A 16,224-nucleotide genomic window follows, 5' to 3' on the forward strand; every position below is an offset into this window, starting at 1 on the left:
AGTGCGTGGGAATGAAGACTAGCCCATTTGGTCCATTCCCAGAGAAAAGCTAAGTTTGCCCAAAGTGCTGAAAAAATTGATGCTGTCTATGATAGAAAGGTGGCAAAACACACAGTGCATCACACTTGCTGCGTATGGGGCTGCGTAGCTGCAAAACAGTCAGAGAGACCATGCTGACTCCTGTCCACTGCAAAAAGCGTCTACAATGGGCATGTGAACGTCAGAACTGGACCATGGAACAATGGAAGTTGGTGGCCTGATCTGATGAATCATGTTTTCTTTTAAATCATAAGGAAGTCCAGGTGCGTGTGCAATGTTTACCTGGTGAAGATATGGTACCAGGCTGCACTATGTAAAGAAGGCAAACCGGCGGCGGCAGTGTGATGCTCACGGCAATGTTCTGCTGGCAAACCCTGGCATACTTGTGGGTGATACTTTGACATGTGCCATCTACCTAAACATTGTTGCAGAGCAAGTACACCCCTTCAAGGCAATAGTATTCCCTATTGGAAGTGGCCTCTTTCAGTAGGATAAGGCACCCCACCCACTGCAAATATTGTTCAGAAATGTTTTGAGGAACATGGCAAAGAGTTCAAGGTTTTGACTTGACTTCCAATATCCCCAGCTTTAAATCCAATTGAGCATCTGTGGGATGTGCTGGAAAACCAATTTTGCGCAATGGAGGCCCCACTTCACAATTTATACTTCTTAAAGGATCTTAAATTATCTGCTGCTAACTCCATGGTGTCAGATACCACAGGACACCTTCAGAGGTCTTGATTGGTCAGAGCTGATTTAGCAGCATGAAGGGAAACACAATATTAGGCAAGTGGTTTTAATGTTGCTGTGGCTAAACGGTGTATATGAAATGGTAAAAAGCTCAGAAATAGAATAGCCAGTCTTGCCAAATCATATCACAATGGAAGACTCACAATTTTCAAAAAAATTCTATCCTTCTACTCAACTGAGTTACAACTTTCCTGGCAACTTGGCTTGGTCGTTAAAAAGTAGGTCATCATTGAGAACACCTTGTCTGAAGACCAGGGTGTTCACTTTTAGCCCTGGCTCCCTAGGGGCCTCATATCGGCCCCAGCCTACTCTATCCCATTGGTTCATTTCACAGCTAAAGTCTGGGACAAACTCAATAAGCAATTAAAGTTATCACCGTATCCATATCCAATGACTCCACTCCTGAACCACCCACTCTTCCCTCTGAGTTGTACAGCATTCTTTGCACAAACATGAACCTCAAAAGATTGCTCAGCTTTCATCATATAATGGGCAAATATGCCCAGAATTCATTTGCCAACATGTATGAAAAATATAACATTCCCCACAAACACCAGTTCTATTACATTCATGAGAAAAGCTTCATATAAGTTCAGGTAAAATCCTGAAAGCATAGACTATCGACACCAGTAGCATGAAACTGCATTTACAACCCTGGAAGATGTGGCAATATCTCCTTATTGTACAGTTCTAATAGGTCTAAGCCTCCAGTACCTTATGAACAAGCCTAGTGATAGGACCTGGAGACTTGATGGACCAGGAAGGATGGTTACTGATTTGCCAATATGTAGCAAAATCATCAATTAACATGGCTGTCTAAGAATATGCTTAAAACTTTATACCTGATGGTTTATGTTTCTCACCAAACTACAAGCTATATAACCCCAAGCATCCAACCTATGCTTGATGAATTATGGGAAAAATTGAACTTTTTTACATATATGGTGGCAATGTCCAATAATATCTGGGTTCTGGGATAATGAATTAAATTTAATTACCCATAATGCTAACATACACCCACCCAAAGATTCTTGATCATAAGTGTGGCTGGATCACTTATAGATGACTTATTGCATAAATTTATTTCAATTACTGACACAGTGTGCCAATGTATATTACTGCAAATGTACTGATATTTGTATTATAAATGTATTGATTTCTGATGCAGTAGGTATATGCTGATGGAAATAAGCTTTTTCTAAAAAAGGAAACCCCATGCTAATTAGGCAATTTCATTTGTGAGTGACCAAAACATCTTTTAGCTTGAATGCACAGGAGGAGATCATTAGACTTCTATCCTGTTTCTCAGTGAGATAGTAAACTTAACAGTAGTTTAGGAAATCTCAGATTGATGTCAATTTTTTTAAATTTAAATTGCGTTTTAATCCAAGTTTAGAGAACACATTGCATCCTGATGCTAATCATTGACTGTAATATCTCAGACTTTGTGGTGCCAGGAAGGAAAGGTGGCTGGTTTTCCACTACCAACATGTGTGTCAGAAACAGTATATAAAAAGTTTGGTTTGACCATGTAATGTAGTATACTATATGTACTTCTGAGTGATCACTAGTACTTGCAACTAGCGTGTAATGGTCCTTGTAAGGACCCCTTGAGGAAACAAACATCACTGTTTGAAGGATCTGTCTGATGCCTATTGCCTGCTGTATCCTGTGACCAACAGATTAGAGTTTGCACTGTAATATGTTCCCCAGCTGTCCTGTGTTGAACCCAGCAACTCTGTGTAAACGCTCTGCTCATTACCCAGCAGTCCTGATCCTTAGTAAGTGGTCAGGAGGTGCCAGCCAACCCACAGCAAAGAGACGCTGTAGCAACTATACCAGAAACCCCAGAAGTAAGCGGTTCTAGGCTCTATGAAGAAGCCTAGTGGTGGCAGTGAGATTCTCCTACAACTATTGTGCAGTTGGTATTTGCAGTCCGCAATTGTCTAGTGGCAAGGTGACACCAGTAGGAGTAATCAGTAACAGTTGCTTACTGACAGTGAGAAGGAAGCCCAGATATCTATACAGTAAAAACATCCTTTCATCATTCTTTCCCCAACAGACTGGTTGGCAAAGTAAGCCCAACTGGTCACTTTAATTCTCTGCCATCCAATCAAATCAGTTGAATAGTCCACGTTTAGGGCAAATCTTGCTGATGACAAAGCATGTGGCAGCACAAACGACATTTGCTATGCAGTTTTGCACTTTCATAAATGATCCTCACAGATTGCAAACACTACATACAGATTAGAGTTGCTTTGAACTGGTTTGAAATTCGATCAACATTCACTGATTCGATGGTCACAAACATGTTTGCAGTACAATCGCCAATTGACCATAATATGGATTTGCCTAGAGCTAGCGTATGACATTGGTGTTTGAAATTAAATTTTGTTTTCCCCATTTTTTTTTTCAAAGTTTTTCTTTTGTATTCAAGTTTCATTGTTCGCAATTAAAGTTTGTTGATCATGTTTAAATTAGTGATTTAAAATTTTGCTTTCCTGAACACTTTTTCAATAATATATTTAAATAATAAAATATTTGTTTATTTTTATTTGAACTGCAAGTACAATTGTGTTGTTGTTTGTAGTCACCAATCACATTTGAAGGTTCCCATGGGAATCTATAACTGTTAGCATGGATCAATTCAAGCTCAAATCGAGAACCAGCTACACTATTTGTGTCAAACATGGTCTAACAGGCTTGAATATGGTCGAACCTGTTTGACTTTCTCAAATATAATCACTTTAATTAATCAAAACTTTGAGTCATTCATACAAATTTTCAGATTTTGTACCTATTCAATAATTCGGTCCAAGAAACAATATGTGGCCAGTTCGATAATACTGACAAACGCTTACCTGTATTTTACTCTTTCTACTCCTGTCAAGACAGACATAAAACCTAAGGTTGTTTTTTAAGTAAATTTATTCAGTGTTTGACACAATAATCCACACCCAGACTAAACTGTCAAATATTTAGCCAATCACAAGCAGAAACGTTTATCTTTGCACCATTGCAAACATTGTATGTTTTTGGATGTTTTCCTTACCTGTAACATAATGCAGGAAATAAAAGATATTGGGGATCTGTGCTCCCTGATATGTTGGGAAGAATTTTGCTGATATTTGGGACTGGTGTTATGTAGAAAGGGAGTTCCAGCCCTTCAGATGGAATAGATAAGCAAAAATTGCCCCTTGGCGCAAAAAAGGGTAGTGTATCGTAATACGAAAATAGATCTATTTTCGTATTACAATACACTACCCATTGCATTTTTTTGCACCAAGGGGCAATTTTTCTTATCTGTAACATAATGCAGGCTAGCGTGGTCACTGTGACTCAATTCTTCCATAATGCAAGACAATCAAAGACAAAAACAATAAGATACAACCAGTGGCTGCTTTGCAACTTGAGAGGAACAATATAGGTAAACATGGGGCTTGGATTACAAGTGATCTTCTAAATAAAAAATTCTTCTTAAAATGTGAAGAAAAACTATTGTGATCTCTACCATCTGTTGTATAGTGGTCAGAATGCTGAGAGGAGGCCAACAGTAAAGCTGGATCAATGCACACCATTACATTTAACTTCAGATGCGATTTTTGTAATAATTTTACCAGGGACTGAAAGTCCGCATGATCATGCAGATTCATGTGTATAGACCCACACAATTTACCTTCAGATCTGCAATCTTCATCTCTCATAACCATCTGCTGAAATAATTGTGATTATGTACACTAAATACCTGCTTACACTGTCATGAGTGCAAACACACTTTCACATTTGACTGACATTGTTGCATCGTTGGAGCATATACATTCTTGCAATATCTGACCAAACGGCATACATGCCAACTTTTGAGATCTCCCTTCCGGGAGGGGTGATCTCGCTGGTGATTTTTTGGGGGCGAGATGACGAGTGTACCATGTCACTAAGCCTCGCCCCAACCAGCCAACTAATTGTATGGGCCAGGAGCCAGGAGGTTGCTCTGCTCTCCCGGGAGTCCGGGAGGAGTTCCAGAAATTCGGGAGTCTCCCGGACATTCCGGGAGAGTAGGCAACTATGCCAAATGGTAGTTTATCATGTGATCTGCACAATAGTTACATCAGTGTGTACCCAGCCTACATCCAACACACAGATTATTCAGCATAAAGATCTTCTTACAGCAGCAGCAGTTAAAGACTATCTTCTTTTTCATATATGTGCTATCTTCACCATCTAGTGTCATAAACTGGTAATACACCACAGCGTTGCATGAACATTTATCCAACCCATCCGTATTGCAGAACAGTGTATTTTGTAGACTTTTCTGAACAGCACATATATTTAATAACTATAATATTGACTGCATGTATATAACTGTTTTATATATATATATATATATATATATATATATATATATATATATATATATATATATATAATTTTCTTTAAAGTAATTGTGTAAAACCTTCTCAAATTCCTGTGCTTGCATTCAAACAAATATGTTGGCCAACATGTTTATATACATTTAAAAGCTCATCCATGTTTTATTGTAATAAAGTGAGAGTAGTTGTCTCATGTTACTCAGTCTAAAATGTAACAGATATAGGTATGCCAGCTATAAAGTATAGAAGTATAACCTTTAGCTCATATTAAATGTGTTTGAGTATAGGAGATGTCAGATGCCAGAAACCATGAAAAATAGATCTAGCCCTTGTAAAGCAAAAAAATAGTCTAAAAGCCTGCAGTGACCTCCTAAAAGGACATCAAAGATCAGAGTGCACTTGTCAGAAGCTAATGTGCAGCTGCTCATCTAAGGCAGGAGTGAACGCCACACTTGTAGGCTCAACTTGCATTAGTTAGGTTAATTAGCAGTTGATTAACCAAAAATGCGTATGCATACTCCTGTATATAGTTCTTTTCTTTTTGAAGACTTGCATCTCCTTACACCCGAAGAGGCAGGAATAAGTATGGCATATGACATATCTGACCTAAGCTGACCTACTGGGAACCGATTGTTGTTCACTGCCTATTGGAATGATCTTGAAATCCACACAGAAAAGCATCTAGAATAAATAATGCTACAGGGCTGTGCTCCCTGAGAAAAAAGGAGGCATGACCACATTATGTCCGGGGTTGTGACCGTGCTGCTACCGTTGGGCGTGCCTAGTATTTTTGAAGCTCTATGCCAAGTCCAATATCCCTTCCCTAAATACATTGTGCACATCCACATGGCATCTGTTCATTGCTGAGACATTTCTCCCAGCATTCTGGCATTTGGATCAAAAGTCCTAATTGTCATAACAATAAGACAGTCCATTAGGATTGGCAGTCTTACCTAAATCGGGCCAGTTGAGAGGTATGCTCTAACCCTCACATATATATTACTTACAATGTGCCAGCAATACAGCTAACTGCTTTCTCAGTTCTCTGAATAGTTGCTGTTTCATGAATAAGGGCAGTGTACTGTATAACTCTTATTAACTGAATTGATGGAGATGTACTGTACTAACTCCGTTACATGCACAATCATCTGCTGCTGTTATTTTTTAAAAAATAAGCTGATTAATCCTCTTTTTCTGATCTTAAATACATGACCGAGTGACAGAGTTCCTATTGATTGTAAATTGAGTATGCCCATTGTTAGGAACCCCTCTACCCGGTACAGCACAACCCGGAGTCTGCTCTGCCAGTCAGGTGTTCACTGGAGCCCCTAGTGGTGGGGACAAACTTGGCCGCAGACTGGCAGAGGGTCGTGAAGTGCGTACCGACTAGGGAGAACCCAGGAAAGCGGAATGAAGTCCAGGCAAGGGTCGAGGGCCGACAGCAGACAGGGAATCCAATACACAAGCCAGGGTCAAGGGTCACAGGCACGGTAGCTAGGTCCAGATACAGACAAGAAGGTCAGGGTCACAAGAAACACAGGCAGGGTCCAAATCCAGGCAAGGGGTCATACACATGCAATCAGTCCAACAGGTTTTCACCAATACTAAACAGGAGCAGGAGCAGGAGCAGGTTAAACTGACAGGCAACCTGGACGCTATAACTGGCAGTGAGGCTTCAGACCTCACTGCCCTAAATACCAGAGTCAGCCAATCAGAGCCTAGCTCTGAAATCACCCACAGCCCCTGCTTGATGAATATATTAAACTAAATTAGCTCACAGGCTATGTATATTTTCTGCGCATGCGCCCGGCTGTCCCCAGCCACCGGGACGCGGCGCTACTGCAACTGTTTCCCTCAAGTTTCCCTTTACAATGCAGCGCCGCTTTAAATTTAAGCGCTGAAGAGGCTGAACACGCCGGAGATGAAGAATCCGGAGATTCATACATTTACCCCCAGGTGGTGGAGTAGGCATTCTACTCTCTACAATATGCACCTTCCAAGTCATACCCTCTGAACCCTTCCTCTCATTCTCTTCCATTGAAGTCCACACTATCCGTCTATTTATAACTGGGGATTTTCCATGACCTAAATAAAGAACAATTTTGCTTAGATACGATAAAACTCCTGGAAAATGTGCTTCAGCTGCACGTTAAAAAGATTTAAAACATCCTGTTTTGCTTTTGCTTTTTTTGAAGTGGGATTTCACTTTTTTGTTGAAACAATTTAATACAATATTTATGCATACATAAAATGTAAGGTAATTTAAAAATATGTACTTGTCAATATAAATATTTCATATGATTTCCCTCTTTAAGTATTTAATAGTAACAACAAATAGTAATCTCAGTGATCTTCATAGCCAGAAACCAGCAAATCCAGTTGAAGTTCACAAAAGGTAAATATGCATGTACTGACATAACTAAAATAATATTCCCAGTGAAGTGCAGTGAAGTACCGAATGTTTAATAGCAGTTAAGGGACTCAGCAAAATCCATAGCTAGACTCTGAAATTCACCCAACCACCTTGTGTCTGCTCTGTCCTGGGGTGAATGCATTGGTGAGACAGTCTTGCAGTGAATCAGAATGAATCAGCTGCTAAATTATCATTCACGTACTGACTTGATGGAGAGTTCAGCGGAGGTGGTAACTTTGGAAAGAGGGATGATGATAAGCTCTGTTTTTTAAATGTTGAGCTTTAGGTAGCATTGGGAAAAACAAGTGAAGATAGCATAGAGGCAGTAGGCTCCACACGATAATACAGAAGGAGAGAGGAGCAATAGGTTTGGGCATCATATCCGTAAAATACTGGGTGTTGAGGGCCTGGTTCATTAAGGGACATAAATGTCGATACATGCCCAGTAAAGCACTATATGCCAATGAACGCAAGTACATGATTTCATGTACAGAGCGGGGGAGGGAGTGGGCATATGCACGTAGTCAGTTACAGTAAGGGCGTGACAAAGTTGAGTGCATGCAGCAGAATCCGATTCAAGCTTTTGGCATCTCTAAGGTGCGTGTTCAGTCATATCATTTGCACCAGCTACAGGGCAGGTGAAAGTGGCGAGTGAAAATACAGTCGCATATGCATGCTAGACCATGTGTTTATAATCAGGAGTTACTGTAAAAATGCATTTTATGCACAGTAGACATTAAAAACATCCTGATAAAATTATTTAATGTAAAACAAAATATATATTTTTATAATGTTTTATCATTAATGACTATGTTATTAACAGGTGACAATTAAATACTTTATTTTCTGTGCAAATAAGTATTGTTCATATTCTGCAGTGTCTTATGTCTGACTCATTATGACAAGTGCCATCTTATATGCAGAACGTACCTACACCTGTATTCAACAAGAGATGTTTCTTCAGATCCACTTGTTGCTGGATACGGATGTGCGTATGACCAAATTATGTGAGGTTTTAAAAAAAAATGCACAGTACATTCATTTTGCAGGCCTTCATGAATCAGGCTCTGATTGAGCAAATTAGTTCCTCAAGTGAAGAAGTGTACAGTGAGAAAAGCAAAGGCCAAGAGCACAGCCAACAGATAATGGGAATGGGTAGGATGTGCCAGAGGTAGAGAATCCCACAATGTTACTGATTAGACTCAAATGTAGAATGTATTTACAAAAATGATCACTTCAGATAAGGCTGTTATAGTATTTTTCTTGTCATCATATAATACTGCTTTTATGAAAGTCTAATATAAATCTTATATATATATATATATATATATATATATATATATATATAATATATATAAAATTATAGCATTTCAGATACAAATAGGCGCGTGACTAATTATTAGTAATGGTAATCCACTATAATCATAGTCTAATCTATAAAATCCCTGTGTAGACCTCCCATGTGCTGGCGGCTGCCAGTCCTCCATGAACCAATCGGTGTATTATGGAAAATAAAATCTAGGAATAAAAGTAAAAGGACAAGGCGCACAATAGTGTAGTATTTTGATAATAGATCATTTACAGGTGCATTGGTTTGTTATGCACCTTTAAACGATCTATTATGAAAAATAAATATATATATATATATATATATATATATATATATATATATATATATATATATATATATATATATATATACATATATATATGTGTGTTTATTAATTTGAGAGAAATACTTTCTAATAACTTTGCTATTGTTTGATTTCATAATTGTTGCTTGTATCCTGGACTTTATGTACAATTGTTCATTCTTAAACTGCTGTTCGTTGTATGCTTTAATCTGAAAGCAAAATTAAAGAATTTAAGCATTTTAAATATTTTGCATAGATTAATGTTACTTCTTTGCAGGGCTAATTTAAGACATTGGTGGGTCTTGTACAAAAATTGGTCATTGACCTGTTAAACATTTTCAATATGCGAGAGGTACTGTAACTCGCAGTTATAACACAAATAGAGCCAAATTAAGCTACGTTTAAATTACAATTTAAGCTACGTCTAACTGTGCAAATGTTTTTTCTTTTTGTACTAATAACTAATTCATAATTGTAAAAATTTACAGACACTTTTGTATTTGTATCAAGCAATGGGTGCAAAGTTTGCCATGCCCTTGACTTGTGGTCCCCCATACCTAGAGTTACACTACCAAGTAAGCATAATGCGGATGAGTTCTGCACACGGGTCCACTGTATTCATAAAACATCTCTGTGTGGCGGGAATGTATGCTTTTACACAAGCATGTAAAAATGTAGAAGACGAAATATCATATATATGTATATAATGAATTTCAGTGATTCTTACTTTGAGCGTGCATGCTCTATGTTTCTATTTCACATTGAAATAGCTTATGATTTATTGCATTTCACAAAAATAACTACATATAACAACATATCATATGTTTTACTATAGGAACTTCACATGTTGATGATGTCTCGAATGCCAGTAAATTCAACACAATAGAGAGCAGCAGGACCATTAAACAGACTGAGAAATTCCATACAAGCACAAATGTGATGTCCACATACACCACTGCAATGATCCACAATAATCCAGTATTTGGTGCTATTACAGGTAATGCTCAAAAGCACGATTTTGTATTCCACCTCGTAAAAACAAAATGTTATAATATATCTTCTAAATATTATTTATATATACATAAAATACACATTGCAAAAAGCTAAACATTTGTATGGCAGAAGCTACATCTTATTATGGGGCAAGAAAATTCATGGAGTAACTGCAGAAAACCATGAGTTCCAGGGGGCGTGGGGGGGTGGACCAATGATTGTACTAAGAAGATCAGGGGGTCTATCTAACCCAACTTCGTATTTTGGCTTTGCTACTGGTTGCTACTGGTTTTGGCGAGCAAACACAAAAGATTTTTGATTTTGGATCTGAATTTTATGGAAAATTGTGAAAAATAGGCAAAATAATTACATTTTGATCTGCTTTTGCTCTTATATTACTATTTATAGCGTTAACATTAATTTTGCAGTCATTTCTATTTTCCAATGATCCATTCACAACAGTCAAAATTTTCACAAATATTGGCCAAAGCCTGCAGCAAGCATTCTTGCTTTTTTAACTTTGTCAATTTAAAAAATAATAAACTCAATATTGTTGATATCTCCCTTAATTGCAACCAATCCTCCTTCACATATTCAGACTTACTATTACTGTAATTGAATAAATAAATAACCAGAGGGACACCAATGTAAATTTGGCAAAGGGTCACAGTTTTTATCTAAACAGAAATGGTGGTGGAGAGAGCAGTGCGGGTCAGCTCATAACTAATAGCAAAAACAAATAGTGGAAGGTCAGATTGCTAATACGATATAATCCTTTACTATTTCCTAGTAAGTGTCAAAAGCTTTTAGAACTAGCAAGAGAGGTCTTCACGTATTGCAGCTGCCTTTCCCGTAGAGTTGGATGCACTCACAGGTACTCAGATGCCCCCAGGACTTAACTCAATATAGTAAAGCTTATGAGCAGTAATCGATAGCACAAAGAATTGGGGTCAAGAGCATACCCCCATGTTCGTACAAGAGACAGCAATAATTTAATCACAGCCGCGCCCTGGCTGCCTGTCATTAGCCGAGGCGCAGCATCAGTGTGAGGCATCCCAGATTCCCTGGCATCAGAGTGAGTACACCCCTTCTTGGGGACTGCCTCTGCTGCATATCTCGAACAGTCCCCGTTACCCCGGGGTTGGACAAAGCTTACCCCGGGGCAATGATTTTTACGAGTCCCCTGGTTTGATTCAGAAGGGCAGCATTGTGGCACAAATGTACCTCACTCCAAGGACAATGCCATCTTTATTTGTACCACTCAACATTGTGCCTTCTTATCATCTTTTAAATATTTACTTATGTCGTCCATAGTTTCCCACTGCTGTCTTAATAAAGGATTTTGTAAATCTGCCACCGATACATTTACCTTCTTCAATTCAATTCTAAAAATAATTAACCATACTTTATGGTTTTTTCTAACTCCATCACATATATAAATCATCATCCATCATACGTCCATCTATACATGTATTCTTTGCTAGGCCCAGTTAATTAATCAGAATGTGGACTTTCATTTGCTTTGTCAAGACATATTTTGGGCAACCAAACCTGCGTCAATGTAAGTATTATACATACTTGCATTTGTGGGAAGGGTGACTATTGGCCTATCAGAACTGTCTCTTTTACATATTTCTTATACGTCACTAATAGAACATATAAATACAATTTATATGCATTCCATATTTATATACATGGGTCATGGGGACCACCTCCGGTGCAAGTCTCAGGCAGTCCCCTTTACCCTGGGATTGGACGAAGGATACCATGGGGGAATGATTTTTCCTCCCTCCCTATTAATATATACAAGTCCCCTAGTTTGATTCAGAAAGGCAACTTTATGGCACAGAGCATATAAGTAGAACAAGGTATTGAAAGCCATGATCTTGGCAACCAATCAATTTTCTGACAATGTATAGTGTGCCTAATCTTTGAGTTTCTGTAGTAGGGGTGCAGGCCGCATTCATCTTTCAGAATCCTCATTTATTTATATAGGGGCAAGGTAATGAATGCCATGCTCTTGGCAACAAATTAATCATCTGACAATGTATTGTGTGCTTAATTTTTTAATTGTTGTAGTAGTGGTGCAGGCCACATTCATCTCTCAGCATCCTCATTTTTTTATGTAGTGATAGCAAATTAGATAGAATTGAATAGATTGAAATATAGAAAAGATTAGCTGTTTGCTGACCCTTACAAACAGCCTTGTTTAAATATAGATTGTACTGACTAACCCTTACAAAATATATATGTATTGAAAAATAGAAAAGATTAGAACATAATAATATGTAGAATTATTTTTTTGGGGGGGAGGGGGGTGCAACTGCTGCTGAATCTCACATGCAAACACCCAGGGCTAGATTTACTAAGCTGCTGGTTTGAAAAAGTGGGGATGTTGCCTATAGCAACCAATCAGATTCTAGCTTTCATTTATTTAGTGCTTTCTACAAAATGACAGCTAGAATCTGATTGGTTGCTATAGGCAACATCCCCACTTTTTTAAACCCGCAGCTTAGTAAATCTAGCCCCCAGTCTTTTTTTAAACTGTTTCGCTTGTCATTGTCCCAAACAAGTTTACTTTCACTAGAAAAACTTTCAAGTTTTAAAGAAAGAAATCTATTTGTTTTTTGGATTCTGCTGCTAATAGCCTGACAGCAAAAGCACAGTTTTTTCTCAAAGAATATAAAAATTCAGAATGATATCTATCTAACTCAGTCTGTATATACTGTCTAATACTATCAGATATATGCAATATATTGACAACAACCTGTAAAGTGTATTTAAGATTGAAATTAAAAGCAATTGATCAGCGAACTATTATATATATATATTGTGGCAAGAGCCCGCTACTGCAAAAGCACACGCGAACAACAACTTCCTTTTTATGGTGCTTTATTGTCAGGATGGTAAATGTTTGACACTGTATTCTTGTACAGCAGTCATGGAGACCCTAAACACTAGCTATACATAGTCCAGCTCTCTCTCAGGACCAGCCAGCTCACCCAGCATTGGTCTCTCCGAACAAATGAAACAAACAAGTTTTTATACATGATGCTCCTCCCTTAGCCTTAGCTTGATGGACAGGTGACACACCCACCTTCTCTTTAAAAGGAAACACCCATCACTGGCTCTGTTTGCACAACCAGACACGCCCTGTCTGTTTGCTGAGAGGAAGGATTTCAGATCATGTAAGTTTAACCAAATTTAAACTATTGCTTTTCATACATAAGTCTTCACTCTAGGTGCATTACTGCACAAATGTTTTACTCTACTTCCCTGCTTTCTCTGTATATTGCCAGCTAAATGCCTCCTTTTGTTACATATCCCTCCCCCTAGCATCTCCAAGTCGGGGGACGCGGACTTCGCGAGGAGCGCATATTTTCGTGACAATGCATCTGCATTCTTGTGCAGAATCCCAGGTCTATGTTCTACTGAGAACTTGAAAGGTTGTAGTGCCAAGAACCAGCGGGTTACCTTGGCATTTACCTCCCGGTTGCTCTGCATCCATCTCAATGTTGCATGGTCTGTTAAGGTGAACTCTCTGCCTAGGAGATAATAGCGCAGAGCTTCTGTAGCCCATTTTATGGCGAGATATTCTTTCTCCAGAGTGGCATATTTTTGTTCCCTTAGAAGCAACTTACGACTTAGGTACAGGACAGGATTTTCTACTCCATTCTTCTCCTGTGACAAGACTGCACCTATACCAACACCAGAAGCATCTGTTTGGAGCAGGCTTCTTCTTCGACAAAAAGAAGGATGGTACCTTACGACCGTGTACCGACTATCGAGGCCTTAACACCATTACAGTCAAAAACCGCTACCCCATACCACTTATCACGGAACTCTTTGATCGTCTAAGGGGTGCACAGATTTTTACCAAGTTAGACCTCCGCGGGACCTATAACCTCATTAGGATCAAGGCCGGCGATGAATGGAAGACGGCGTTTAACACCCAGGATGGTCACTACGAATACCTCGTTATGCCGTTTGGATTGTGTAACGCCCCGGCTGTCTTCCAGAGCTTTGTAAACGAGATCTTCCGGGACCTCCTCTATGTTTGTGTGGTCGTCTACCTGGACGACATATTGATATTTTCTCAAGACCTCCTTTCTCATTGGAGACATGTGGCCGAAGTTCTTCTTAGACTCTTCCCACAAGCCTTAAAGCTATCCAGCGCTTTTTAGGCTTTGCCAATTATTATCAGCACTTCATTCAAGGTTTCTCCACCATTGTTGCTCCCATAACTGCCCTCACCCGCAAAGGGGCCAATACTAAATCCTGGCCTCCCGAAGCCTTACGGGCATTCCAGTTTCTAAAGAACGCTTTCTCCTCTGCTCCGGTGCTTCAGCAGCCTGAGACGTCTCGCCCCTTCTTTCTCGAAGTCGATTCTTCCAATATCGGCATAGGGGCCATCCTGTCCCAGAAATCTGGACAAAACAAATTCCATCCCTGCGCCTTCTATTCTAGGAGCCTCCTGCCAGCCGAGAGGAATTATACCATTGGAGATAAGGAGTTATTGGCTATTAAAGTGGCTTTGGAGGAGTGGCGATACCTTCTGGAGGGAGCTCTGTATCCAGTTACTATTTTCTCGGACCATAAGAATTTGTCGTATCTACACTCTGCTCAATGTATGAACTCTCGGCAGGCCCATTGGTCATTGTTTTTCTCCCGCTTCGGGCTCATTATCACCTTTAAACCTGCCACCAAAAACAAGAAAGCTGACGCCTTATCTCGGGCCTTCATTCCTACCTCTTACTCGGAAGAGCCCGTTAAACGCCCTTTCTTTGACCCTAGATGTGTGCAGTTGTCTGCCTCTACTCCCTGTACTCCACCTGTGGGTAAGACTTTTGTTGCTCCCGCTCTCCGAAAGAGGATCCTCTCTTGGTATCACACTTCTCGTTTCTCTAGACAAGTTGGAGCCCGGAAGACCCTGAAGATCATATCCAGAAACTACTGGTGGCCTACTGTTTGAATTGACGTAAAGGACTTTGTAGCTGCCTGCGGTACATGACTCAATCCAAACCCTCCCATCAAGCTCCGGCAGGTCATCTTCAGCCGCTACCTATTCCTTCTCAGGCCCTGGTCCCACATTAGCATGGACTTTATTACGGACCTCCCTCCCAGCAAGAGATTAAACACTATCTAGGTCATCGTAGATAGGTTTTCCAATATGGCTCATTTCGTTCCTCTGGTGGGTCTGCCTTCCTCTCCTGTTCTAGCCAACCATTTTATCAAGGAGATTTTCCGACTTCATGGATGTCCTTCCGAGATTGTGTCAGACAGAGGAGTACAGTTTGTTTCCAAGTTCTGGCGGGCTCTATGTAAAGTTTTGGGTATCCGCTTATGTCTGTCATCTTCTTACCATCCACAATCTAATGGACAGACTGAGAGGGTCAACCAGGATCTTGAGACCTTTTTGAGGATCTTTTCTTCTGCCAACCATCATGACTCGGTGGACCTTCCACCTTGGGCAAAATTCGCGCATAACAATGCATACTATGTGTCCACGTCCTCTACTCCTTTTTCCACTGTATTTGGAATTCATCCACTTCTCCCTGAACTTTTGTCCCTCCCTCCCACCCAGGTGCCTGCTTTGGATTCCGTACATCAAAGATTCTCTTCCATCTGGACTCAAATTCGGTCCGCTCTCAGGAGATCGTCTTCCAGATACAAATTTTTCGCTGACAAGCGGATGCGGGCCGTTCCTGCTTTCAAGGTCGGGGATCGAGTCTGGCTTTCTACAAAGAATATACGCCTCGAGATTTCGTGTATGAAGTTCGCACCCCATTATATAGGTCCTTATAAGATCCTGCGAATCCTAAATCCAGTCTGCTTTAAATTACAGTTACCCCAGAGTCTTCGTATCTCAAACTCCTTTCATGCCTCCCTGTTGAAACTCTTATCATCAACCTTTTCTCCACTCCCTCCTCTATGTCTTCAACTGTCCAACTCCAACGGGATGAGGATTTTGAGATAACTCACATCTTGGACTCAAAAATTTCCAAAGGTCGCATTTGGTATCTGGTCC

The 16,224-nt window shown here is 39.7% G+C and overlaps 1 protein-coding gene across 10 annotated transcripts in view; it reads left to right on the plus strand.

Moving 5' to 3' along the window:
• Positions 1-16,224, plus strand: part of VSIG4 (V-set and immunoglobulin domain containing 4) — a 112,688-nt gene that overhangs the window by 73,953 nt on the left and 22,511 nt on the right. For all 10 annotated transcript variants that reach the window (XM_075184544.1, XM_075184548.1, XM_075184547.1 and 7 more), the window contains one exon: positions 10,039-10,200. In XM_075184544.1, the coding sequence (XP_075040645.1) occupies positions 10,039-10,200 (162 nt within the window). The remainder of the gene's footprint in view (positions 1-10,038; positions 10,201-16,224) is intronic.

Source organism: Mixophyes fleayi, chromosome 9, assembly GCF_038048845.1.
Source record: "Mixophyes fleayi isolate aMixFle1 chromosome 9, aMixFle1.hap1, whole genome shotgun sequence".
Taxonomy (NCBI): Eukaryota; Metazoa; Chordata; class Amphibia; order Anura; family Limnodynastidae; genus Mixophyes; species Mixophyes fleayi.